This window comes from Cololabis saira, chromosome 11 (assembly GCF_033807715.1).
Source record: "Cololabis saira isolate AMF1-May2022 chromosome 11, fColSai1.1, whole genome shotgun sequence".
Classification (NCBI taxonomy): Eukaryota; Metazoa; Chordata; class Actinopteri; order Beloniformes; family Belonidae; genus Cololabis; species Cololabis saira.
The window spans coordinates 30,641,929-30,668,939 of NC_084597.1; the positions used below are offsets into that span (position 1 = coordinate 30,641,929).

Genomic DNA, 27,011 nt, shown 5'->3' on the forward strand with positions numbered 1-27,011 from the left:
AAAGCAAATATTGTATTACTATGATGATCCAGCTAAAACACAACACAAGAAATCAGGGATGCAAACACAAACAGTATAGGATGAAAATAGTAGATACTTCCAGAGCGGTAGTTCTCAGGGAGCTGTCAGGGCAGACACAAATCCACATTTCACACAATTCACTTCATTACCATATTTTGGGAAATAAGCGGGCCGTAACCTAAAGCTGAGAAGTTTGCATCCCTGATCTTAAAAGTAGCCTATAATCAATGAGAGCGGAGGTTTTGCATCCTTAAAGTTGTTTTTAGGACACTAAACCTGCTACAACCAGTTCACAACATAACATGCAGACCAGTGAAATACATACCATATTGTGATTGTGGTCACCCTTGATAACTTGGACAAGTAACGTTAACGTTACACAACTATTGTATGTGCTACATGATTAAGTCGTTTTTCGAAAAGAAAGGATACAATTTCAACATGTCCAAGAATCCCGAATCATACCCACGCTAATGACGTTTATAATAAACCAAACCGTTTGTAAATCCGTCAAGATTTCAGCAAGTTATGAGTATTTTTGTCTGTACACACCACTCACCCTCCAACAGCAACAATGATAGCGCACCAAAGAGTGTCCTGTGGTAAGATGGCCGCCGGTGACGACGCTGCGCTGGAGACTCCGCCTTGAGTCATCTAGCCTTTATATATCTATGGTCGTTCTGGCCTGGATGGTTGTGGAGCTCTGCACCGCGGCTTTACCGCTGTGGTGTGGACTCATCTATCCGTCCGGGCCGGGATGGTCTCTGGGGAGGGGGGCAGGGCATTAATACGTTTTATGTTTATTTGTTTTATGTAAAGCACTTTGTGTTGCATTTTCTGTATGAAAGGTGCTTTATAAATAAAGTTTGATTTGATTTGATAGGTCACCAAATTTTTATTTCTGACGCCAAAAAAAATAAATAATAATGATAATAAAATGATAATAATGATAGTAAAAATAATGGCAAAACCTTCTCTTCTCTAGATTAGTCCATAATGCTAATGTGGTTTTCCTGTAGACTACATGATCATGTTCACTGTTACAAACACAATGGACACAGGAACAATGCACTCAGCACATTCGACAAACTGAATAATAAACGGCATTGGTTGAATACTATCAATATTATGAACACTATTTCCAAATAAATTTGAAAAAATATTTTAATTCTTATATTCATAATATTGCATGTTTTATTTAAGTTAAGCGTCCCAAGTTATCGCAAACTTTAATCAAGCATGATGATTGAAAGTACCGACGCGAAACGTAGCTACATTCACTCTCCTTGCAACATGGCGATTCGCAGCATGTAGAAATTTGTTTAGGTAAACGTCGCGGAATTTTTAAAAACATTTGACCACCTGTCCGTCTTTAGGTCACCTTAAAGCCAACACTGTTGTTTTCCAAACGGATCTATTTTATCGAGTACCCAAAGAGATGTTTCGCCGCGGAGCGGCAAAGAAAGCCCACAACAAGAAGCCTGTGAAGAAGGACGTGAGTGACAGTGACAAATATGCCGACCTCTTGGTTTTCGGTTATGCCTGCAAACTGTTCCGAGACGACGAAAGGGCTCTTTATCACGAACATGGAAAACATCTCATCCCATGGATGGGGGACAAGAGCATCATCATTGACAGGTCTGGATCAAACACAGACAGAAACACTATGCTAACCCTCTCTCTTGTCTTATCCTGTTTCGCATTCAAGGGAACCTCGGGAGTTAGTCCTGAATAAAGCCTGCTGACTTGTCTTTGGATGTCTTGATCATACAACACATTATATCCGCAAGCTTTACGATAACCATGCTAAGATGGGAAGGCTCCCCAGCCCTCGCTAACGTTAGCCGCCACAGGCCTACACATGCGCACGCACACAGCTGCTAGTGTTTATATTATTATATTATTATATTATACATCTCATCAGACTTGCATGTTGTGCAAAGCTATTGCACAGATCTTGAATACATGTCAAAATATTACAGCAATGAAACTATAATTTAGCATTTTATGTAAAGTTTTCTAACTAAAGGCACTAGTCTGAGCGTTTAAAATACTCATAAGAATAAAATAGATAACATCTTTTTTTTATAGTTTATAACCTAAGACTATTTAATTTACTTTTAACATAGGGTTTGCATCTTGGAACTTTTGAAGAATTTGCTCTGGCAATGACATTTTATAGCTAAGCAATAAAGTTTTAAGATTACATTTGGCATATTCTTTCTGTATTTTTTCAAACTGACTTTTCCTTATAATTTCAAATGATCTCGTTGCAGAGTAAGAAGGAATTTTATACTTTAATATCCTTGGGGTCAGAGAAAATTCTAAACCACAAGTCTCTTTCGTCAAGGTGATTCATAATATGACAACGTTAATGACAAATCATTATATGGAACTTTCATTCTTCAAAATGCATAATAAGGTTATGAGTATCGTTTTATTATGTAAAAATTGGCAAATTTATTATCAGTAAAGAATGCATTTGCGCTTTTTGAATCACTTTGTACTGCAGAGTATTGATGAGGGTTACGGGTGGGATTCCCCCCACCTTGTTGAACCCTCTAAGGTAAGGGGCGAGCTGTTTTGTCATCTTACTTTTTCTTTCTTTAAAATTTTTATTTGGAATTATGGCTGTTGATTTGAAAGTCATATGAAAAAAGATTATAAAAGGAAGCTTGTTAGGTATATTAAGGCTATGCACAAGGACTTACATATGTTATTGTATATATTTTCAGAACATATTAGCTGTTATAATTCTTGCAGTTGAACTGTCAAGGTAGACATGTTTTTATTCTGTACATTGTGGGTTTTAGGTCTCACTACCTTGGTAAGTAGTATATTTTTGCATAATAAGTTTTCAAGACTGTCTCTAATCCTGTTTATCTTCCAACAGATACGATGGACGTGGTCACTTACATGACCTTTCAGAGTACGACAGTGGGTCGTGGAATACGTCATACCAGCTGTCAGAAGAAGAGGCCAGGATCGAGGCGCTGTGTGATGAGGAGAGGTACCTGGCTCTGCATACTGACCTGCTAGAAGAGGAGGCTAGACAAGGTGAGAATTCAGTTTCTGCACACCCATGACTCCAGACTGTGACCTTTTATTTAAATTTCGATACTCTGTGACCACAAGGCACTCATATTTTAGCGTGTATGCTTATGTCTGTATATCATGTGTGAGTGAGAGGTAGGGCTGAACGATTTTTGAAAATAATCTAATTGCGATTTTTTTTTCCTCAATATTGCGATTGCGATTTAATATGTGATTATTTTTTTTTTCAAGGTCCTGTTCTCATTTATTTTTCGACTACACAAGCAATAAATCAGTCTGTTTTATAATAGACAATGTCAGATTTATTTAAAGCACAGATTACAACAATAAAGAAAACAAATCTGTGGCTTTACCTCTTTAACACATCTACATACGTCTGTACACACGAGTGTTATGGGTCGTTCTCTCTGAATCCAATCGCACGACACCAAACCGGGTTAAACTTTAGCCAAAACGAGGCGTAGTTTAATAGAAAAACACAGAAAAACTCACTCGGGGAACAAAAAAACCTTCCTCACAGGAAACTCAGAACTTCTTCACAAATAACTCAAAAATCACAGAGAGAAAGAAAACCACCAGCAAACTAACAAACAAACCAACAAAGCTCACAGAGTTACCAAGATAAACCAGCAATGAACAACTCGCAGCCCCGCTCTTTAACTTAACTCCTGATGAGCTGACGGGCTGCAGGTGTTGTTTAAGGCTGATTTATGGTTCCACGTTACACCAATGCAGAGCCTTGACAGCGTGACTCCACTGTCCGCCGGCGCGTGCCCGGCTTGTCGCTGCGAGCAGCTCCTCGCCACGCCGACTCCGCGCTCATATATTTAATAAATTTATAAAGCCCATATATTTATAAAGCCCATATATTTATAAAGCCCCGCCTGGCCGAGCCCTAACACTGAGGCCATGGTAGATAGGTGACACCCAGCACTGTTGACTTTTTTCCCCTGCAAATGCAATTAATCGTTCAGCCCTAGTGAGAGGCAAAGGAGAGCTGACCCATGCTTGTCACCTCAGTGTTTGCTGTTGACATCTGCTTATATAGGGCCAATCCCAATACACCCCCTACTTTCTACCACTAGCCCTCCCTCACTACCACTACCCCTAAAAATTAAGCCACAAATTTTAGGGCTCTTGTAATCTTCCCTGGGCCCTGTCCCAATACACCCACTACCCCTACTTTTCAGCACTACTAGGGCTGGGCGATATATCGAGATTTTAATATATATCGATATATTTTCAAACACGATATGGTACGAGACAATATCGTTTATATCGATTTAAAATTTATTTATTTATTTATTTTTTTTATGATTTTGATATAGCTTATTTTGTGACAAATTGACTTGAATGTTTTATTTGAGATTTGCACAAATGTTTTGTTATTTGCACAACTGTCAACCTCAGTGGAAAAGTCTGCCTGTTACTGTCTACATTGTATTAATTGCACAGTGTATTTTAATTTAATTGTTATGCAGGAAAGGGATATTTGTTTTATTTTATTCAAGAAGCATTTTTATTCTATATATGCAGGCAGTTTATTTTTATTTCATTTGTTTTATACATTTTGATATAGTGCAGACCTCTGTTAACAAAGGTACCTGTGTGACATTTGGCACGAGGCATTGTATTAAAACTGACTGTTTTTTTAAGTGTTTGCCTCAGAAAAAAATGAAGCTAACAGAGATGCTATGCTATAATGCTTTGGGGGAAACCCCAATTAAGGCACAGAAAAAATATCGAGATATATATCGAGTATCGCCATTTAGCTAGAAAATATCGAGATATGACTTTTGGTCCATATCGCCCAGCCCTAAGCACTACCGCTAAATTTTGCTTGCTACGTCACTGCGTGGTTTACGTTCGGGTACATAAGCGACTGCGTAGTTACGTTTGCTCATACGTCACACCATATCAGGAAGCCGAGAGCTAAAAGCTGTTTTAATTTCCGCTGTAGCGCTGTTAATATGCCACAGCTCACGACCGGAGTACAGACGTGATCGCCGGGTCAACCTGCGCCGTCGTCCCGGGGAGAAACCTGCAGCTCTGTAGAGAATTACCGCTGGCTGAAATAAATCATCTAGGAAGATAAATGTTGGTTTAATAGATGAAATCTAACAGTTGTAGCTACACCTGTTAAGAAATTTGCTCCAAAAAATTTCGAGATGAGAACTGCCTGCCGGCTCAGGAGCTGATTTATGGTTCCGCTTTAAATCGACGCGTAGGGTACGGCGTACGGCGCGCGTCGCCTCTTAACCTACACCGTAGGCTCTGCGTTGGTGTAACGTGGAACCATAAATCAGCCTTTATTCGGGCTAGGTTTGAATAAGACTTTGCAACAACGGGCAAACAAATGATTATGTACATTTGCTGAGTGAATATTATGAAAGTAAAATATATATTTCTCGCTAGAAATGTAATCAAAATGCATTTTTATGCAGAAACTAACTCGAAATATTGATTTTATTCACTAAAAAATAAGAAATGTCTGCCATGTTTTTTTATTTTGATTCAGTCTGCAAATGACGACGAAAAGCATTCTGGGGAAGTTTTCTGGCCCTAGGTCAGCTAGTGTGCATCTGAAAAACCTCGCTCTTTAGGGCTAGATTGATGCCCCCTAACACTCGTTTAAGCCACTACCACTAGGTGAAAAGAGGAATTGGGACACCACTACCCTCACGGGAACGCGCAAAATTTAGGGGTAGGGCCGGAAAGTAGTAGGGTAAGTGGGTGTATTGGGACTGGGCCATAGTCATACCTGTAGTGCACTAGTTAGCCATTGGGTCTGTGTCTCACCTCTCTCTGTCTGTTCTCTCTTTTCCTGGGTCCCCCCTTATGATCCAGGTGCTACTCAAGGTTTCTCCCCTCCTAAAGGGGAGATTTTAGGTTGCCACTGTTTGGCTTAAGGTTTTTCTCCCACTAGGGGAGTTTCTACCTGCCATTGCTTATGTGTATGTAATAATTGCTTGAGGGTCATTTTCTGGGTCTCTGGAAAGTGCCTAAAGACAACTTCTGTTATAATAGACGGTATATAAATACAATTGAATTGCACAACTTCTCCAGGTGGGATCAATGGGGTGCATGCTGTCATTGTTCTGGGTTAGCTCATTAAGCACTTCACCTTCAATTCAAGTTTATTTGTATAGCGTCTAATACAACAAAAGTTGTCCCCCGAGCAATTATTACATAAACAATGGCAGGTAAAAACTCCCCTAGTGGGAGAAAAGGCTTAAGCTAAACAGTGGCAAGGAAAAACTTCATCAGCCCTTCAAACCATCGGTTCATTTTTCAACTTAAAGGATCATTCTGAATCTCTTGCGACACTGCAGTTGGATGATGAATACAGCATGTGGAATCAGCAGATGATTTTTGGTTTGAGAAAGCAAAGGCGCTATCCTTGCTGACATGAGAATTTTTTTTTTCTTTCTGCAAAAGTTTCTTTTTGCTGACTCCTCCAGCAGTTTTCTAACTAGGCCTGTTCTCTTCAGTGCTTTGTTACCCCATGTTGAGTACTTTCACAAAGCAACATCACTTTAGGAATTATCCATTCAGATTAAAGCAAAGATTGTGCATTTCCTCAAGATAGTTCTTGTTAGTCCAGCTTTTCTACACTCTGATTAGTATCAGAAGCAAACCAAGAGGTGAAAACATACTTTGATTTTGCACAAAGATTTTGGATTACATCAGTCAAGAGCAGGTTTGGTCTGGAATGTGATTTATGATGAAACACTTAATGTGACTGGATTTAGAGCTGGGCTGTAGGCATGAAGGTTTTTTTTGTTTTTTTTTGTTATGCTGTGACCGCTGACTCATCGAGTTTTTGTCCTAAAGCATTGTTTCTTACACCACTGGAGTTCATGGAGTCTAAGCTGATAGCAGTCGTTTGTTTGCTGAATTAAGCAGCTGTTCGGTGTTGCAGTTTGGTTTTTTTTTTTTTTATAGGATGTCACATTCTCATTTCCTAATATGTGTTCATTTAGTTGGAAGGGATCTGTTTAGGTGGAAAAGGTCTATCAGCTTAAAGCTGAGCTTCATATTCATATTAGACACCCAGCTGACCTTTATGGACCATGTTGCCTCGGTTTCCTGGTCTTGCTGATTCGCTCTTTACAACATCAGGAAAATCAGACCCTACCTGACAGAACATACGACACAGCTCTTGGTTCAGGTTCTGGTCATGTTACGTATTGACTACTGTAATTCCTTGTTGGTCGGCCTCCCTGCATGCTCAGTTAAACCTCTGCAGGTGATCCTTAAAGGTCAGCTGGGTGTCTAATATGAATTCAGCAGCAGCACGTCTGGTCTTCAACCAACCCAAAAGAGCTCATGGCACCCTGCTGCTAATCTCTCTGCACTGACTTCCAGTTGCAGCACACATCAAGTTCAAAGCTCTGCTTTTGGCTACTAAACTATCACCCAAACGGCTCCTGCCTACCTTCACTCCTTCATCCACAGCTACACTCCCTCTCGACACCTTCACTCAGCCAGTGAAAGACGCCTGGTGCCTCCACCACAATGTGGCCTGAAATCAGTAACTAGACTCTTCCCCCCTATTGTTCCCCGTTGGTGGAATATCTTACCAAACTCTGTCCGATCTGCAAGGTCTGTACCTACTTATAAGAGCAAACTAAAGACTCAGCTCTTTAAGGAGCACTTCTGCATTGAGTTAACTTCTCTGCTCATCAGAATTAGTTGAAAGATATGCCCAGGGGCCTCATTTATAAAAGAGTGCGTAGGATTCATACTAAAAGTGTACGTGCGCTCAAAAGCTGAAAATGGCGTGCACACAAAAAAATCCTGATTTATAAAACGTGTGCACGCACACTTGCACACAATGTTCTCTTTATAAATCACAGTCCACCTGGAAGGTTGCGCACGTGAATTCGCCTCATATCCTGCCCTCTACACGCCCACTTTGTACCATGTATGGTCAATGCAAAGTACTTGACTGTATTTGCATATGAATGAGCCTGTGGAGCATGCGCAGCGGCTGCCTGCAGCCTGTTTCTGCTGTGCGTCAGGATGAATGAGTCACGTGTCGAGCCAGGCCACCGTACCACTAAATTTCACGGAGACCGAGATCGAGATGTTGTGGATGAGGTGGAGGCCAGGAAAACAACATTATTTGGTGGTCACAGTAGTGGCATCACTAACAAAAAGAAAGAGAGTGAGTGGCAGCACGTCGTTGCTGCACTAAACGCCATGAGTGCCACAGACAGATCTGTGGCAGAAATAAAAAAGAAGTGGTGCGATCTGAAGGTGGAGGCCAATAGGAGTACTGGCCCGGCACTTATTTGTTATGTCCTCAGTCACTCTACAGTTGGAAACGGTGGGTGACGAGGAGGTTCCCAGCACGGTGTGTCCTGCACCACGGCTGCAGCACCAGCAGCACCAGAGCATCCCAAGCGCATGGCGCACCTGGAAGTGGCCTTGTCCTGACTGACGCTGTGCTTCAAACACAGAGGGACACGATCGGCGCTATTATATTATAAGTCTGATATGTGATGACATTAAAAGTATGACATGAATCTGGCTTCATTTCACCACCTTTCACCGTGTGTCGCCAGTTCTCCATATCTTCAAAATGTTCGTGCGCTAGGATCAAAGTTTGCGTAAAGATACGCACATTTTCCCATTAAGTTTTTTTTTTTTTAAATCCCAACCTTGGCGTAGAAGGTAGCGTGCGCACAAAACAGGGCTTGAAAGATGCGCACGCTACCTTCTACGCCAAGGTTGGGATTTAAAAAAAGCTTTATAAATGAGGCCCCAGGCCTTTGCATGACTCAGCACTGAGTAAGCTGCATGCACTTATGACAAGATGATCATATGATTGTGTCTTTTAAGACGTAGCTTTCTTGTATAAAGGGACTGTTGTTTTGGGCGGGAGGGAACAAAAAAAATCGCAGCACCTGTGTCCAACTGGACTCTCAGCAGTCTGGCCAGCCCTGGTCCAGCTGTACCCTTCTGTGATTTTTTTTTTTTTTTTTTTTTTTTTTTTTTTTTTTTATATAAATGTGCTTGTGTTGTTCTCTCATATGTAAGTCGCTTTGGATAAAAGCGTCTGCTAAATGACAATAGTAGTAGAAGTAGCCTATTCCCCTGTTTATTTTGGTATGCTGCACATGTATATTGTATAAGACTAGGCATGATTAAATGTGGTTTGAATGACGTGTGTTATCTGCTCTTGGTATCAGGGCGCACATTAGGAAGCGGTTAAACATGAAGCACTTGTGAAACGCAGAAGCAGATCTGCTGATCGACTGTAGTGCGTCTGCTAGCAGCATTTTAAAGGCAGAATTCAATCAAGTGCTTTGCTTTAAAGTAACTTATTCCTAGATAGCATGTGCTGTATTTTTTGGAACCTCTTAAGGCTGGATTATGGTTCTGCGCTACACCAACGCAGAGCACACGCCGCCGTCGTGACGCCGTCGTGACGCCGTCGTGACCCCTTCGTGACCCCTTCGGACTTCTCTGTCACTCCATTTCACTGCGGTGCAATACCCCCCTGCGACTGCTAGGGGGGCGCGATCTTTTCGTGAATGGTTTAGCCGACTTTTCCGGTCACAGTGAATCAAAGAGATAAGGACAACTATTGTGCAAAAAAACAAAACAAAAAAAATCACACACATACAAAGAAAAGCGCTGAAAGTTCACGACTGCTTCACGAACCGGAAACCGGAAATGCGTTGCTACCAAGCAAACCAATCACAGCCCTCTTCGCTGTCTGCGACCTCTCGACGCATAGTTACAATTTGTGGGAGGTGCGCGTCAGGCACGGCATGGCCTGCAGCGTGGGGTGCGCGGCGCAACCTGCGGCGTAGGCACAACGTCGATTTGTTGCAGAACCATAATCCAGCCTTTAAATTAAAGCTGAAAGTCTACGCTTTGATCACATTTTGATTGTTTTAGTTCAAATTCATTGTGGCGGTGTAAAAAGACAGTCCTGAAAACTGTTATTGTCCAAATATTTACCTATGTATTGATTACATTAATGCTTTTTTAAAGTTTCATGTTTAAATTATAATCTATCTAGGATACTTGTATTTCAGACATTTTACATCAAAGTGAAGCTGGCTTTTTCGGTGGCAAGGCACTCTTAAAAGACAGCATTCATGATTGCAGTTGAATTAATGCATCACTATTTTCACTGCAATGTGATGTATTATGTCCAAACTGACAGCAGAGTGAGTCACAAATGGTTTCCATTACACACACTCACTGTAGAGGTTTCATCACCAGGTTTTTTTGCCCTTGAAGCCTGACCACATTTGCTCAGTCTGTTCCCCATCTGTTCAATGAAGGGGCAGTGAGAGAGCGACAGAAAATGTTGATAGATGACAATCAGTTCAATAGAAAATGGCCTTTGTTGCTGGATCAAACATGGACTGTAAATTTATGCAGAACCAGTAAACACGTTAGGTTTTTTTCCCTCAGTGTTTTTGGAGTGTGAGATGTGACATTTTTTTAAAATTAAAAGCCAGCTAAATTTCCAGAGGTGTCAATGAAACATCTATGACAGGTTTTCATCAACGCACCTCAGGGATACAGTGCAAGAACTCCCTTTTCAAGCAGGTCGTTGTAGCTCGGTCCCAGGCAGCCAATGTCAGGGGCTGACTGCCTAACACAGGTCAGCTGCAGTGCCGAAGTCGTGTTGTAGCCTTGCACTATCCACTTAAGATACTACAAATGCAGCCTGATGTGAAATTAGATGGCAATAAAGTTGGTGAAGCTTGATGAATTTAGTATGTATGGTTGTACAGATGAGTGGACTAATAAATAAAAATAGATTTGAAAATATAAATGAACAACTGCAGCAACAACACCACTGTCAGGGCATCTAGGGCCATGAAGCTCCATCTGATTGGTCAAATACGTAATTAACGTTTAGAGTGGAGCACATGACACCTGGAAAATAGTAAACTACCATTTATTGTGAGAGATTGTGCAGATTTTACAGTTGCGATAATGATTAATTTTCAATACATTTGGGCAAGTTATATTCATAGAATCAGTGATAACCAGAGTTTGTCATAAATGAGGAATATATGTGTTGGCCACATTAAAATATTTGGAAACTCATGGGCATATTTTTATTTTTTACTATCCAAAATGGGCAAATCTACCCATGTATGGCCAACTGCAGTGTGTATTCAGGCCACCCAAGTGACTCTCTCTCTCTCTCTCCCTGATGGAATGCTAAATGACTTGTACTGTTGCCTGCAAGATTTTGTGACCTTTTTTTAATATGTAGCAGGTGACACAGGTAATAACCTTTTTAAATTAAGAAAAAAAGAAAACAAAAACTTAGAGAGAGAGAAAATAATCATTATGACCAAAAGGAATGTGGCAGCTGCTTTACCCAACCGCAGTCTGTTCAGTAGCACATGAGCTGACCAGGCTGTCTGCAAAGGCTGGCTCTTACAACAATAGGCAATGCCTAAGTTAATGTGGCAGCTATGTACACAACCGTGGTCTGTTCAGACTGTGGCAGATGAGGGTGCGAGTAAGTGGGAAATTATGGCACTCTGTCGCTTTAACTATTGATTTTGACTCTCGGACAGAAACAAGTATGATCTTATTCAGTGGTAAACACTGACTATTGCCCCTTTTACATTGGCTAGTACCCCGCGTTCCCCTTTTCCATCGACCAACGCAGGGAAGGGTGACGAGCTGCCCCGCAAATAAAGGCTGGATTATGGTTCTGTGCTCAACCAACGCAGAGCACACGCCGCTGCCGTGACGCCGTCGTGAACCCTTCGGACTTCTCTGTCACTCCATTTCTCTGCGGTGCAATACCTCCCGCGACCGCTAGGGGGCGCAATCTTTTCCTGAATGGTTTATCCGACTTTTCCGGTCACAGTGAATCAAAGAGATAAGGACAACTATTGTGCAAAAAAACAAAACAAAAAAAATCACACACACGAAGAAAAGAGCGCTGAAAGTTCACGAACCAGAACCGGAAATGCGTTGCTACCAAGCGAACCAATCACAGCCCTGTCGGTCTGCGTTGGTCTGCAACCTCTTGACGCGTAGTTACAATCTGTCTGAGGTGCGCGTCAGGCATGGCGTGGCCTGCGGCGTGGGGTGCGCGACGCAACCTGCAGCGTAGCCTCGGCATCGATTTGTTGAAGAACCATAATCCAGCCTTAAAGGAGCTGTATGTAAGAGCAATAATAAAACAAATCATAAAATGACCCCGATATGTCAACAGACATTTAAAAATCATGTTCATTTCAAATACTTATGTCACTGACAACAGCACTCAAGCCAGGATATTCCAGTTTAAAAAGAGGAGTTGCAGCCCTCAACTGATGTTGATGTTTTCATTTTTTGTTTTGGCCTGAAGCTCCACCCTCCACCTATCTCCCAATCACCAAGTCAGTATTGTTTCTGAAGCTCCACCCTCCACCTATCTCCCAATCACCAAGTCAGTATTGTTTCGGCATCCGGGTTGCCAGCTCGGCTCTAATTATCGCAGCAGCCGCTACGAACGTGTTGGATGAAAAAAAAAAAAAGCCTACGTTCCTGCTGCATTCTGCAGCCTACCTGGCAACCTCTGGTCGGGGGGAGGAGGGGGAGGGTACACGCCGCTCAACAATATTTTGAAAGTGACTGCAGTACCAGTTTTGGCCATTTCTTACAGACGGCTCCTTTAACTCGCCTCCGAGGGTAGTCTTAACCGCAGGTCAGGTCTAATGTAAACAGAACTAACGCTGGGTAGCGGGTCATGGGAGGGTTTTGTTGATCACGTAACCTCAGTACAGCCCACCAGGGAGGTTTTTTTAAATTAATGTATTATTGTTGTTTTATAAAATAAAGGAAACAGCTGTTGAGAGTAACAACAGCAGCAGGACGTCGAGTTACTCTCGGAGCCGAGGACGCCCTAATCCGGCATATGTCCGGAACCACAAAGGATGGTCCATCGTTTGAACAATTGGACACAAAAATGACAAACCGGGACGTTGCAAGAAGCCAAACATGCTCATCCCAATGTTCATCAATCCTCGTTTTGAAAATTACACCTGTCTCGCGCTGCATATTACCCTTCTGATGTAGGGATAATACGTCATTCTACACGCCCACACAGGTTATGTTTCGTGGTTAAAGCCTCCCGACTCGCTTTCCTTCTTCTCAACTCGCCTTCAAGCCCGAGGTGACAAGTAACATGCAACGCGCGTTAAACACACATTCATCATCCAGGGATATTTGTGGGATCCAGTCTAAAAAACGCCTATATAGACGCCGGTATAGAGTGTAATATTTATAAGTTATCATTAGTTTTCTAGGTTCTTGATGTTTAATTTTTCGATAGTTTTGTCAAGTATCTAGAAATGTCAAAGGCAATGCTGTGTAGGTCAGTATATTGATATAATGAAAACATACCTGAGACCCAACACATTGGTCTCACACTGATGGTAAACATATCCTGCAGAGCTTAGTTTGTGTAATGATTCAACAGCATGTTGTGCTTATCAAGCATGAGCTAAATTGATTCTGCTGCTGGTCCAATGTTTTATCCTGAGCTGTGAGTGGAATCAACACTCTTTCTTGCAGCTAGTCGAACTGACATCTGATCTACGCGACCAACATAGTACCGGTAACTTGATATTCAGGGTGAAAGGGTGCCTACTGTATATATACTTCGTCCTCTTTTTGCCTAAGATGCATCTTTCCAATTAATAATTTTCTGCAGCTTTTGGCAAATTATTATTTATTTTATGTGTTCTATGTTGTGATAAGAAACTGAATAGAAATTACATGTTTTTTAAAATGTCATATATTTGGACCAGAACAAGCCAGCTATTGATTTGAAAATACCCTAAAGGTGTCACAAAGTATTTGATATCTCCTTGTGGTGCTGCTTAATTATTGTAATTTATACAAACACAAGGAAAGTCACGATCAGGTTGGCGCCGTCTGACTCAAAATGATCAACATTGCAGTTTGAGTTTCTCTGTGTGTCATCTTATCTTTCTCAGAAGAGGAGTACAAACGTCTGAGCGAGGCTCTGGCTGATGAAGGCACATACAATGCTGTGGCCTTCAAGTACAGCGCTGACTACTATGACCCCTCACAGCCCACAGAGGAGGAGGATGCTAACAAGGAGACTGGTGAGAAGCTGTTCAGTCACACATATGGTGCTGATTGGTGAAAACCAGGAACGCAGCGAGCGATTACAGGATGGTGCTGTGTAGAATCAACAAAGAATGTCTTCATGTTTTTACACTGTGGCACAAATTTGCTTCCTGTAGCTTACCAAACTTTCCTGTGGACTTGTGGTTGTTCAGAATTAATCGCAATGCTTGTGTTTATGAAAATTTTATGCAAGACCGTCCATGGTCTTTTTTTGTTCCCTTTATGTCTTGTGACAAGTTTGTGGTCAAATTGGTCTTGCAAAGATTGAAAAACACAGATTTCTGTAACTTTGAATATTTTATATATTTATATTGCTGGAGGCATTTCCTGTAGGCTGGCAGGTAAGCAGACGGAATGCCTCCAATTCAAGCTAAGGTTATTAAAATGTCTGTGGAAGAGCTGGATGCCTGTGGAAATTTTGCAGGATATCTTACCGTGCTTCACATTTCTCACTGGTCACATTCAAACTCATCCTCAACATTGTAAAAAAAAAAAAAATAATAATAATTTTGTATATACACATGTGTATATATAGATATATATGTTTGTATAGATATGTATATATTTATTAAAACATGTAAGCATCCTCTCCACAAAAATGCAGCTTTAAAGAAAGTGTAAAACAGATTAATACCACTGTTACTTTCTCCTATTAAAAGTAATTTTAATTGCAGTATGAATTGAATTTGCTGTCAAAACATGAAAAAGAGCCACACCCTCCTTTTTAAAATCTTGCACCTTTTGCTATCCAGTCATTTCAAAATACCCCAGTGGATGTATTTTCCAGTCAAAATAATGTATTATTCTGCAAAGTCTATTAGAGAATTTGAATCTACCGACTTTGTCTTCACTTACTTAGTGTGTTGGGAGACGTTGAGTTAATCTGTACTGCAGCTGTGATTGCAGTGTGGTGCGCTTCAGGAAAAAGTAAGACTGCATATATTGTGTGAAGTGAGCAAAAGCTGTAAACGCATACATACTTTATGAAGTATCTACAAGATTAATATACGGTGTCACCATTTGGGTGCAATTTTCCAACAGTAGTAACTGACCACCAAATAATCCTCGGGCGGGATGAGGACAAATATGAATTTGAACTTTCAAAGTTGTAACTGTGATATGGCATGTAGTAAACATGCAGTCACTTTATCTAATTTTAAATTAAAACTGTGACACACCATGCCAAGGGAAATCTCACCAAATTAATATTTTATATTCTCTATTACAGCTTTGTATGAATTGAAATAGCTCCTTTATCACACCACAAACGTCCTGCAGTCCAACATAAAAACTGAATCTTGTCCCAACCTGACCTCCATGCTGTAATCAAGATGAAAATAAAGCCAGGAATTTTATTTCACTATGACATAGTGTATTTGGAGTAGAAAGAATGATGGGGTGGTCCGGTTTCATTCATTATTTAAAATGTTTAAAGACTTCACCATTAATCTTGATGTCACTGGTGTACTGTAGAGTTGTCCAGTGGGGTATATTTATCTAATTGTTTTTGTCCTGATGCCTCTTTACATGCGCAGAGGATGCAGAATCTGAGGAGAGTGAAGAGCCATTTGTTGCCCCACCCGGACTTGCTATACCACCAGATGTGGAACTGGTGAGTGCAGTTATTACTTCTCCTTTGAAGACGCAGACATCCTGTTGTAGTCATAAATTAATTTTGAAATCATATTCGACACATGCATAATGTTTATTTTTATGATTTTCTTTTTTGTTTAAAATATTTTATTGCAGCTGGTTTTTAATTTCAGCAGTTGTTGGGATGTTAACTGTCCGTGGGAAGAGACACTGACCTATGGAGTCTGACTTGAAAAAGGTCAGGTTCTAGATGCGTGAGGAGGACAGACCAAATCTTTTGATTAAAAGAAGAATAAGGCTACTTCCACACTAAGGCAGTTTTCTTCTAAGACATGAAACTTTTATTACAGCTACTCTCCACACTGCTCATGAGTTCAGCCCTTGAAAATGAATACATTTTGATCTGCTGCAGACCCAGTTTGGGTTTATGAACTTTTTTTTTTTTTTTTTATATTATGTTCGGGGTCAGAAATACTAATTCTGACACTGATACCGACTCTGCAGTTTTGGGGTGTATCAGTGATGGAGAATTGGACTGTTTTGTGGCATTGTGTGGGAACAATGATCTCAAGTTCAAGTTAACTTTATTAATACCCGTAGGTAGATAGTCATCTCATATTGAATGTGAACAAGACAGAGATGATTGTGGATTTTAGGAGAGCCAGGATTACGTCATAGTTTTTTTCCATTATGGGAGAAGAAGAAGTGGAGTATAAATACATCAGTGTTCACCTGTACAACAGACCAGACTGGAGATACAACATTGATTGCTGGTTAAGAAATGTCTGCTCTGTTCTTTTTTTATAAAGAAGTCAAGGTCAGTCATCGTTTGCAGCAGGATGCCATATATATATATATATCTTCTATAACTCTGTCGTAGAGAGTGCCATAACATCTGCAGTCATCTGTTAGGGGAACAGCATCAGAGCCAGTGACTTAAAGAAACTGAACAAGTTGATAAAGAGTTCTGGCTCTGTTCTGGGGACTGCTCTGGACCAGCATCTAACTGGAGTAATTTTGTTGATCTTAGACAGAAAACAAAAACGACAGGGCAAATATTTTATATTAAAATGCAGTTTCTTGTTGGCTCGATAGTTATTAAACTGAGTTTTAATTAATTTTACCTTTTGATACAGAGTTGACAGTTGGGAGCAATGAGGTGCATATAGAGGATATTTGGAACTAAGGCTGCACACCAGGTTGCAACTGTTGAGTTGATGGAATTAACTTTTTTGGTGCATAAATGAGAAAAATTCTTGCATGCATGCTTATAGGTAATCATTACTATCTGTGAAATATAAACCTGAGGGAGATTCATTTTATAAAATACAGTATATCCCATATACTTGATATGTGATATAATATGTTAATAATACTTAACATAATTTTGCATAATTGCTAAGTTCTTACATGGAAATGAGAAACGTACCGATCTGTTAGGTTCTTTGCAGCTTAAAGCCGAATAATTGTTTGGTATTGCTGGACATTGATATCTGTATGTGTACTATGGTCATGGTGAAGGTCATACATATTATGTAAATACTTATCAAGATTGCTGTGTTTCTCTTTACTCTCAATGAAAAAAATATTTGCTAAAACCACTTGTCTATAATTCTAGGAAATAATGCACATGGTTTAAAACATTAATGCTTATGTCATAACTTGTTTTTCTGTCCTCGTAGCCGGCGACCATCAAGACCCACAACATCATTGAGAGGACGGCTAACTTTGTGTGTCAGCAGGGTGCTCAGTTTGAGATAGTGTTAAAAGCAAAGCAGTCTGGTAACTCCCAGTTTGACTTTCTACGCTTTGACCACTACCTGAACCCTTATTATAAACACATTCTGAGGGCGATGAAGGAAGGTCGATACAACCTCATCTCTGGTAGCAAGCAAGAGCAGTCACAGGGTGAGTCCCAGAAAATACTCAGTGAATCAGCAGCTGAGCCTGTTATGGCGCTTTTCCACTAGTACCTACTCAGCCCGACTCGCCTCGGGACGGCTCGTTGTTTTTCCACAGCCAGGTGAGAAGTGGGCGGGTTGGGGTGAAGCTGCTGTGACGTACTTGATTGCGCAACCCCTCTGTTCGTGTCGGCGCTGATGAGAAATCAGCTGGAGCCGCGAGCGGCTGAGAGTAAAACAGAGCGCCTGTGGATCTGGTCGTTCCTTATCGCCCGTCTACATCCCTTTTTTAATTCTCTCGTCAGCCACCAGGTTTATGAACATCTGCACCGCAGAGTTGGATCACCAAACAGACGTTTGTGCTGTATAATAAAATCGCCGCGAGCCGCCAGTCGTTCTCCCGCTGACTCCCCGCTTCCTGATTCAAACGTCTGACGGCCCCGCCCCCCGACCAATCAGTGGCGTGGAGGGTGGTGACGTCAGATATAGTGCCGACTCAGCACGCTTAGAACCTCGGCAGAAAAGATACAGAAAAGGTATCTGCTTGGCACGGCTCCACCCGCCTCGGCCCGTAGTGGAAAAGCGCAAGACGGGGGCGTGGAGAGTAGAAGCGCGCTGAGTAGGTACTAGTGGAAAAGGGCCATTAGACACTCACATGACACAACATTTTCATAAGAGCGATTATACTGCAGCTGTTACAAAAATATCCATAGCACACAGGCAAAGTCAATATTTCATTTTTTTCTTTTTTTTTTTTTTTGCAGAATCAGATTCTGAAGATTCTGATGAGGATGGTGATGGAAGTTACCTTCATCCCAGTCTTTTTGCCCCCAAAAAGAGCTCTCGGTTGGAGGAGTTGACAAAGGTAATGTCAAAAAGCATGCAGGCAACCCAGCATAGGTCTGATACAGCTGCTATTGAACAAAATACTAATCTCCTTTGTTTTTCAAAACTGGTAGACCTAAGATAAATAGTCATTAATATCTAATCATTATATGTTTTTCAGAGAGTTAAGGCTGTTATGAGTTTTCTTAAGATATGTCATTCATAAATCTTAATACTGTGAATAGAAATTAGAATATTTATTTCTACATTTACCACAAAGTGCAGCTTAAAACATTCTTGAGAACTAAAATAATTTTTTTAACTGGCATTTATACCTATGAATATATGAAGAAAATGTAATATAAAGATTTGAGATATAACATTTTCATTTTATGTGTGTTAAACCGTCCTAAAGAGCATTCTTAAGTAAGAAGCTGCAGAACTTTCCTCATATCAGGATAGACTGCCTTCCAATTAATCTCAGAAATGTCCCACTCAATCCTGACATGCCATGATGTATTTTGTTAAAGCTTAAATTCTGCAAAGCTTTTCCATTGCATTTGTTTATAATAAAGATAACTGTATGATTGATGTACTATATTGAAATGCAGGTCAATGTTTTTCGTGGATTCTGACTTGAGAAAGAAATGAATACTTGGCATGTATACTAAAGATCCCCTGTATTATTATCTGGTGACTGGATTCAGACAACATTGAACCTGACCATAAATGCCACAGTTAATATTAGTACTAATGAATCCAATTTTGAACTGTCCTTAGAAAAACTTAGAACACGACACTGAGCTTTCACCCTGGTTCTTTTCAGCCTCTAAAGGTAATGGACCCTGATCATCCCCTGGCAGCACTTGTGCGAAAAGCCCAGCAAGAAAGAAATGGCACAGTAGCAGTGGCAACCAGTCAAAATGATGCTGGACCTGGTATTCAAGTCCAGTACACCGCTGAACGTAAGGATGTTTTCTGTTTGAGTGCATGTTTTTCTTCTCTGATTAGAGAAAACATAATTCCCCGACGTGGATAATTACTATCATGTCTGTTTTTCTATTAACCAAGTTAGAAAGCTATTCTTTAAGCACATGGATGCTGTGATGTGTCGATATTATAAAGTCTCCGTGCTGAGCCTATTGATGTTTTTTGTGAAATCTGGTGACTGCAGAAAAACTGTTACTTTATACTCTTGAACTATTGTCTGCCTATACAGTTCTGCTACTTATTATAACACTAGTCAATAATTGATGCACAGGAATTTTAAGTGCCTTAGTGGAAAAGTAATATTCAGTTTCCAGATATCCCAGGTTAGGGCAGACCTCCAGAGAAGCACAGTATTTGACCTGAATAAGTTCTGATGCTTCTGCACAAAAACTGGGCTCTGGGTCAAGTCAGACTTAAATAACTGGCCTCGTTTTTTGAAAGTTCAATAAGACGTGACAGTTTGGGAAGGTCGGGTAAAATGAGATGAAGAGGCTGGAGTCATTTTGAGGGAACTGAAACCAAGTTCTTTTGTAAAAATGTGCATTCATAGTTAGCACTGCAGGTTTCATTTTTGTTTTCAAGGGTTGAGCTCACCAGAGTGACCTACTGGAATGATCCAAAGAAGAGATTCATATTTTAAAATGAAAATGCATCAGCATAGATTTACCCCAGGAGTTAATTATTTTCTACTCTGACAAAGGTTACTCACAAGTGGAAAACATTCAAACCAGCTGGCGATCTGCTGATCAGAGCAAACTAAAAGACCTTTAGAATATTGTCCTTTGACCAATGATGCCAGAGTGGGGATCTTAAGCTTTAATGCACAAAAAAACAAACACAGTGAACAACAAACTGATACAACATGTAACATTGTAACTGTCGAGAACAGTGGCAGAAGAGTACTGATTTAGGCCCAATCCCAATACACCCCCTACTTTCTTTCGCTAGCCCTACTTTCTACCACTAGCCCTCCCTCACTATCACTACCCCTAAAAAAGAAGGGACAGATTTTAGGGCACTTGAAATCTTCCCAGGAGCCTGTCCCAATACTCCCACTACTCCTACTTTCAGCACCACCCCTAAAATCAGGAAGCTGAGAGCCAAAAGCTGTTTTAATTTCAGCTGTAGCGCTGTTAATATGCCACTTTATTAAGTTTTAATATTTTTTCAGGCGTAAAAGTAACCGTTAAGATCCCCAACCTGGGCTCAGTTTATCCCAATAACGCCTGTTAAGAAATTTGACCCGATGTTTTCGGAGATAAGAGCCGCCGGCTCGGAGCAGCAGCAGCCGGAGTACAGACGTGATCGCCCTGCGCCGTCGTCCCGGGAGAGAAACCTGCAGCTCTGTTGAGAATTACCGCTGGCTGAAATAAATCATTTAGGAAGATAAATGTTGGTTTAATAGATGAAATCTAACAGTTGTAGCTGCGCCTGTTAAGAAATTTGCTCAGATTTCTGCCTGCCGGCTCCGGAGATGATTTATGGTTCTGCGTTAAATCGACGCAGAGCCTACGGCGTAGGGTACGGCGTACGGCGCGCGTCGCCGTGCGTCGCCGCATAACATCGTCGCAGAGCCTACGGCGTAGGTTATGTAACCTACGCCGTAGGCTCTGCGTTGGTGTAACGCGGAACCATAAATCAGCCTTTATTCTGTCGTGATCTTCGGCAAACAGGCAAACGAGTGATGATGTACATTCACTGAGTGAATATTATGAAAGTAAAATATATATTTCTCGCTAGAAATGTAATCAAAACGCATTTTTATGCAGAAATTAACACAAAATATTGATTTTATTCACTAAAAAATAAGAAATGTCCGCCATGTTGTTTTTTTTTATTCAGTCCGCAAATGACGACGAAAAGCATTCTGGGAAATTTTTCTGTCCCTAGATCAGCTAGTCAGCATCGGAAAACACTCGATCCGTAGGGACAGATTCATAGCCACTGCACTAGTTTTCTTCACTACCCCTAGGTGAAAAGAGGAATTGGGACACCACTACCCTCACGGGAACGCGCAAAATGTAGGGGTAGGGATGAAAACTAGGGGTAGGGGGAGTATTGGGACAGGGCCTTAGACTTGAGCACATTGTTGTCTTTCAGATGAGCATGAACTACTTGATGCTGCTAAAGGTGGCATTACAAGCTCCTCAATCATGTTATATCTAGTTTTTCACACTGCTTTTACATTTTGGCATCGTTTTTGTCAAATAAATGAAGATTCTGTGAAATATGATGTCTGTGTTCATCAGATGATTTATTACCAACTTTAAGACCTGGTAATTGCCTCTTAAAGAAAATGTCCTCATGTAAAGCCTTAGAACTGAAAGTATTGTTTCTTTTTCATGTTTGGATGGAGAGTGGTGACAAGAATAACAACTCGCTATAGAGCTGAATCAATGTTCATGACAGTCTCAAGAAAAACTAAGAACTATGATCCTCTTGAAGCTATTATTTGGTTGTTTGAACTGGAAAATTGCAGAATATTTTTCAGTTTATGTCTGCAGTAAAAAGCAGAGCTTTTTATCCATTCATTACTTTCCAAAGAGGGAAAACAGAACAGCTCCACCCCCCTTTTTCCATCTAGACTGATGAAATCTTTTCTGTTTTGTCTTTTTGTTTGCGGTGAATGCAGCAGCAATGTATTATGGGTACTACATGCTTCCAGACGGGTCATACTGCTTGGCCCCACCTCCCCCCGGTGTAGATGCCACTTCATACTATAGCAATATGCCTCCAGCTGTCATGGCGACCCCTGCTTCCTCTGAGGCTTTACAAGCAGCAACCACTCCCACACCCACTGAAACAGTCACCGTGGCATCACCTGATACCGTACCCCCTCAGATCCCCAGCGCTGCTCCTCCCGTGAATGTATCCGAGACCAGGTAAGAATCAGGATAAAGGCCATCCATTTATAATCTAACTCAAACCATATTTAAGTCTTATCTTCATCAGAAATTAAGTATTGTATGTTCAGCTATAATATCTTACTTTGATTGGTCAAATATTAAAGTCAGTTAAATGATTAACTGTTATTAAGCCCTGGTTAGCCACAAACTGTTTACAATTAAACTTAAGTAAAAGTGAGACTATTATTTTGGCTCCTGACAGTTACGTCCCAAGGAGTTCCTGTGACCTCGGGGTCATTCTGGACAGTTCTGTCCTTAGATGCTCAGAAACATTAAAAAAATTAAGACATGTTGTTTCTAAGGCAGAAACAGATATCATTATTCATGCATTTGTTTCTTCACGGCAGGATTACTGTAACTCTCTTACCTGTCTGTAAAAAAAGATGCCTGGGTTGCCTCAGTCTGTTCAAAATACAGCTGCATGTGTTTTATCCAACTCCAGGAGATGAGACCACATTACCCTGATTTTGATAAATCTTTACTGGCTTCCAGTCAGTTTTAGGATTCATTTTAAAGTTCTTGTTTTAATGTTCAAAGCTCTAAATAGTATGAGCCCCAGTATATCTCTGAGCTCTCGTGGCCATACTATTGTGGTGGTTCTCTGAGTTAATCTGAGCAGAGACTGCTGCTGGTGCCTCGTTCTCATTTCAAAACATGTGGTGATCAGGCTTTTGGGCTCGTGGCACCGAGATTCTGGAATGATCTACCTCCTTCTCTCCATTTTATAGTCTCAGAGGACACTTTTTTTTAAAAACAGCTGAACACGTTTTTATTCAGACGGGCTTTCTAGTAGTGTTTTATGTTGTAATACGCTGTGATGTTTTTTTCTTCATTGTTTTGATCTATCCCTATCATGGTCTCTGGTCTCTGTGAAAGGTGCTTGATCAGTACATGTTACTTACTTTGACAAAAAACAGTTTTATGGGTTGTGTTTGCATAAAAAAGCAAAGAATGAATTATGTTCTAGTTTTGATTTGATATTAAAATTCTCCTCAAAGCAGCTCAAAAGCTGAAACATCAGTTTCCACACCAGCAGTAGCAGCAGCAGCCATCATTCCTCCACCGCCCGACATCCAGCCAGTCATAGACAAGCTGGCTCAGTATGTTGTGAGGAACGGCTTGAAGTTTGAGGCCAGTGTCCGTGCCAAGAACGATCCCCGGTAAGTGTTTTTATTCATTCCACTTTGTTTAAGAGACTCTTATTAGCAACTGTGCCTTCAGATATTACTAAGCGTCTTCATCGTGCTCAGCTGATGGTTTGTGAGTGTTAACCTCTCCGCTTATACCTTGTTCACTCTTCTGTTCACGGTAGGTTTGAATTTCTTCAGTCTTGGCATCAGTACAACACCTATTACGAGTTTAAGAAGAACTACTTCATGCAAAAGGAAGGAAAAACCTTGTTAGAGGTATTGTAGGGTTTGTGTGTTCTAAGTGTTTCTCTGCATATGGATTTCCTGTTTCTTCAGTTTCAGAACATTATGTCCCTCTTTTGTTCTTGTCACCCTAAATCCCAACTTGGATACATGTGAGAGATGGTTGTCTTCTGATCTCCTACTGTAGTGCTTCAGTTCAGTCTCCCTGCCATCTCTTTTTTTTCTCAGTTCAACAACTAATCATGTTCAGTTAGGGGTGGGCGATGTGGCAAAAACATCATATCGCGATTTAAAAAAAAAAAAAAAAAATTACGATTCCGATTTTATCATGATCTTAGATTGAAAAAATAAAAAAAACCACAATACATATTGCTGTGGGTGATGATAATTTAAAGAGACTACTTAAATAGGGTTTAGAGCCGTCCGACACTGACCTTTTACCTGTGTCAGCTTTCATGTTTTGCCAGTTTTTTCATTCTTATTATTTACATTCTGTTCAGTATTCCACCTTTCTAGAAAATCTTTCCCTCAAGCTCAGTAAAGTGAAGAATTTAATTGCACTCTGACAGCTGAATTAACTTTAAACCATCTGCTGAATTTTTACCAGTACATCTTTTTTGTTTTTGGCGAAGTATTTACGGCTGGGTTAGCTCCTACCGCGGGTCAGCTATTTTAAGCAGGAGTTTGAACACCTCATTTTTGTACCGTCTTGAACAGTACCGTGTCCTTTGCAAGATAAAAGGTAACGGCTCTGTCCCTTGCTGTTTGGCTCTCAGCATACTGCTATGGGTGCTTCCTCTTCAGGGGATCAAACGGATTAATTGTGTTACCACCCAACGTGCGAACGGTTTCTGTGCAAACTTTGCAAATTACATTTGCTTGAGTTCGAACTTGCAGAAAATCCAAACCAATTCCAAATAATTGAGGTGGAATTTTTTTTGTGATCAACTCTGTTTGGCTTTCAACCATCGCTTTCCATGCACTACACACACAAACAAGGAGGCAGGTAGGAAAGCGTGTCACTGGCCATAATTTGCTATGATTGGTCGGTCAGGTTGAGTCAGTGCATCAGCATAGAACTGGAATTTATAGAATGTGTAAAATAAAGTGTTCACACTCCTTTTAAAATGCAGGTGTTTGTGATTGTTAATAATGATCAATCATTTCATGACCTCTCTTTTAATTCAGGGTCCTGTTTAGAAACAGTTATTTTAGGAGGAAAATACAAAAACTTACAACTAACTGGTTGCATGTTTAAGTGTGCGCACACACTTAAAGCGACACTACGTAACTTTTCCACCTTAATATCATATTTCCAGAGTCCTTGTGATGGTACATCAACTTCTAACAGGTTTAATGACACCTCTGTCATGGTCTGAGGGGTCTGTATCGCCTTCACTGGCACTATGTAACTTTGAGGAGCATGGTAGGAACCCTGCCACACTAAAAAAACTACACGTTTTTACAGCTTTGACTGCTTTTCGGCATACGTCACTTCCCCCTCCTTCCCGATTCGTAGTCGAGACCAAAGCTGGGCAGGGTGTGGAGTGCAGAGCTCATGGCCGAAGCAGCGAAAAAAACGAAGAAAATAAAAGTTTTATCGGAGGAGGCGAAAAAAGAAAGCGGGAGAGTAACCAGCTAAATGCCCGGACAAAAAAAGAAAAAATGCCCGGACAAGAATAAACATCGGCCTGGCGTTCACTCGCTGGAGTGAGCTGAAAGACGAGTAGGGATGTCCGACAAGAGAGACAGAATTGTTATGATACTTAAATGTAGAGTTCTATGTTCAATAAGAATCATGAATGTTGATTCTTCAGCCAGAGTATACGGCTGAAGAGCTCACTGAACGGAGGACAGAGTGCGCGCACAGAGATGACGTCATGAGTTCAGAGGTCTTGTTTACAAACTGATTTATTTGTTACACACACAGCCCCGGATGTAGACAACAGGTCCTGGAAGCAGATCTAGTGATTCATAAAATAAATGAACGAGTTTCGCGGCAATCATGTGTTATTTAGACGCTGCATCGTCTGTGTCCCGCTGTGCCCCATTCGCTACCGTTATATGGAGAAGCGGCTCGCAAAACCCCCTTAATATCTTCCGAAGGACTCCAAATGACACCAAACTTTTCTGCGTGAGTATACGACCATAAAAAATTCCAGAAATAAGGTCCAGGTTGTAAAAAACCGAACTTTCCCTTTAAATGAATACTTTTTTGCGAGATGAATTCCTTTTCTGACAAAGAAAACCATCCAAAGCAAAAAAAGAAAACTTCTTCCAAATTTCCCAAAGCATTTGGGACAATGTGTTATGGTCTTCATGGCCACAATTCCAAAATACACGTTGGATAAAAAACAACGTCACCAAAAGAACCCCATACCCATGGTGAAGCATGGTGGTAGTGGTATCATCATGCTTCAGAGTTGATTTTTCTTTAGCTGGAACTGGAATTCTAGTCAAGGTAAGGGGGATTCCAAATCCCAATCAGACTCCTGCTAGAAAGCTGAAGATGAGGACGATTCTTTTCCATTTTAATACAAAAATGACACAAAATATTCATCCAAATCAACAAAAGGATGGATTCACTTCCAAGAAAAGTAAAGAACTGAATCCAGAAGAAAGTCTGTGAGGTGACCTAAATGTGGCTGTGCACAACTTATAAACTGATCACACCTTATAAATACAAATGCATTATTTGTTCATTTCCAGGATTTCTCTACAGAATATTTTTAGTTTCCACTGTTTTTCCGTTAAAAATTAGTAAAATACTTTATATGCATCAACACGGTCTTTCTCAAATTTGCCAGGATTTCCCCTTTAAAGGAGTCCAAAGATAAACTGTGTCATGCCATCACTGCTATGTCACAGCAAGTTAGTATGAAATTATGACACATGCATATCATCAGACTGTTTCAGTTCTGCATTTGGGCTTTTAATGGCGTCAAGCCTTCGCTTTTGAAATATTAAAGTACATTTAAATAGTTATAATTTAAGTTTATTAGAAAGAAGTCACCCACATTTTAGATGCGGTTATTTAATTATATGGCACGAGGAATAAGCATTAACAGCATGCACATGCTGAAATGTATTTCACAACTGTATATTGACAGGAGATGGACATCTAGCCCCTCTTCATGCTTGTTTTTTTTTTTTAAAGCTTTTTCTCAAACCAGTAATTTCACAACCTGCAGCTGTGCATCTCAGCGTAA

General features: G+C 40.6%; 1 protein-coding gene across 7 annotated transcripts in view; it reads left to right on the forward strand.

The window, feature by feature from the left end:
* The first annotated feature begins 1,317 nt into the window (after nucleotides 1-1,317).
* Nucleotides 1,318-27,011, forward strand: part of sfswap (splicing factor SWAP) — a 73,180-nt gene continuing 47,486 nt past the window's right edge. For 4 of the 7 annotated variants that reach the window (XM_061734337.1, XM_061734342.1, XM_061734343.1 and 1 more), the window contains exons 1-10: nucleotides 1,318-1,659; nucleotides 2,915-3,078; nucleotides 14,058-14,189; nucleotides 15,750-15,826; nucleotides 17,490-17,715; nucleotides 18,473-18,573; nucleotides 19,360-19,498; nucleotides 22,156-22,405; nucleotides 23,428-23,589; nucleotides 23,742-23,835. In XM_061734337.1, coding sequence (XP_061590321.1) covers nucleotides 1,460-1,659; nucleotides 2,915-3,078; nucleotides 14,058-14,189; nucleotides 15,750-15,826; nucleotides 17,490-17,715; nucleotides 18,473-18,573; nucleotides 19,360-19,498; nucleotides 22,156-22,405; nucleotides 23,428-23,589; nucleotides 23,742-23,835 — 1,545 coding nt within the window. In that variant the 5' untranslated portion in view covers nucleotides 1,318-1,459. The remainder of the gene's footprint in view (nucleotides 1,660-2,914; nucleotides 3,079-14,057; nucleotides 14,190-15,749; nucleotides 15,827-17,489; nucleotides 17,716-18,472; nucleotides 18,574-19,359; nucleotides 19,499-22,155; nucleotides 22,406-23,427; nucleotides 23,590-23,741; nucleotides 23,836-27,011) is intronic. The other 3 variants (XM_061734339.1, XM_061734338.1, XM_061734340.1) reach the window with 3 other exon arrangements.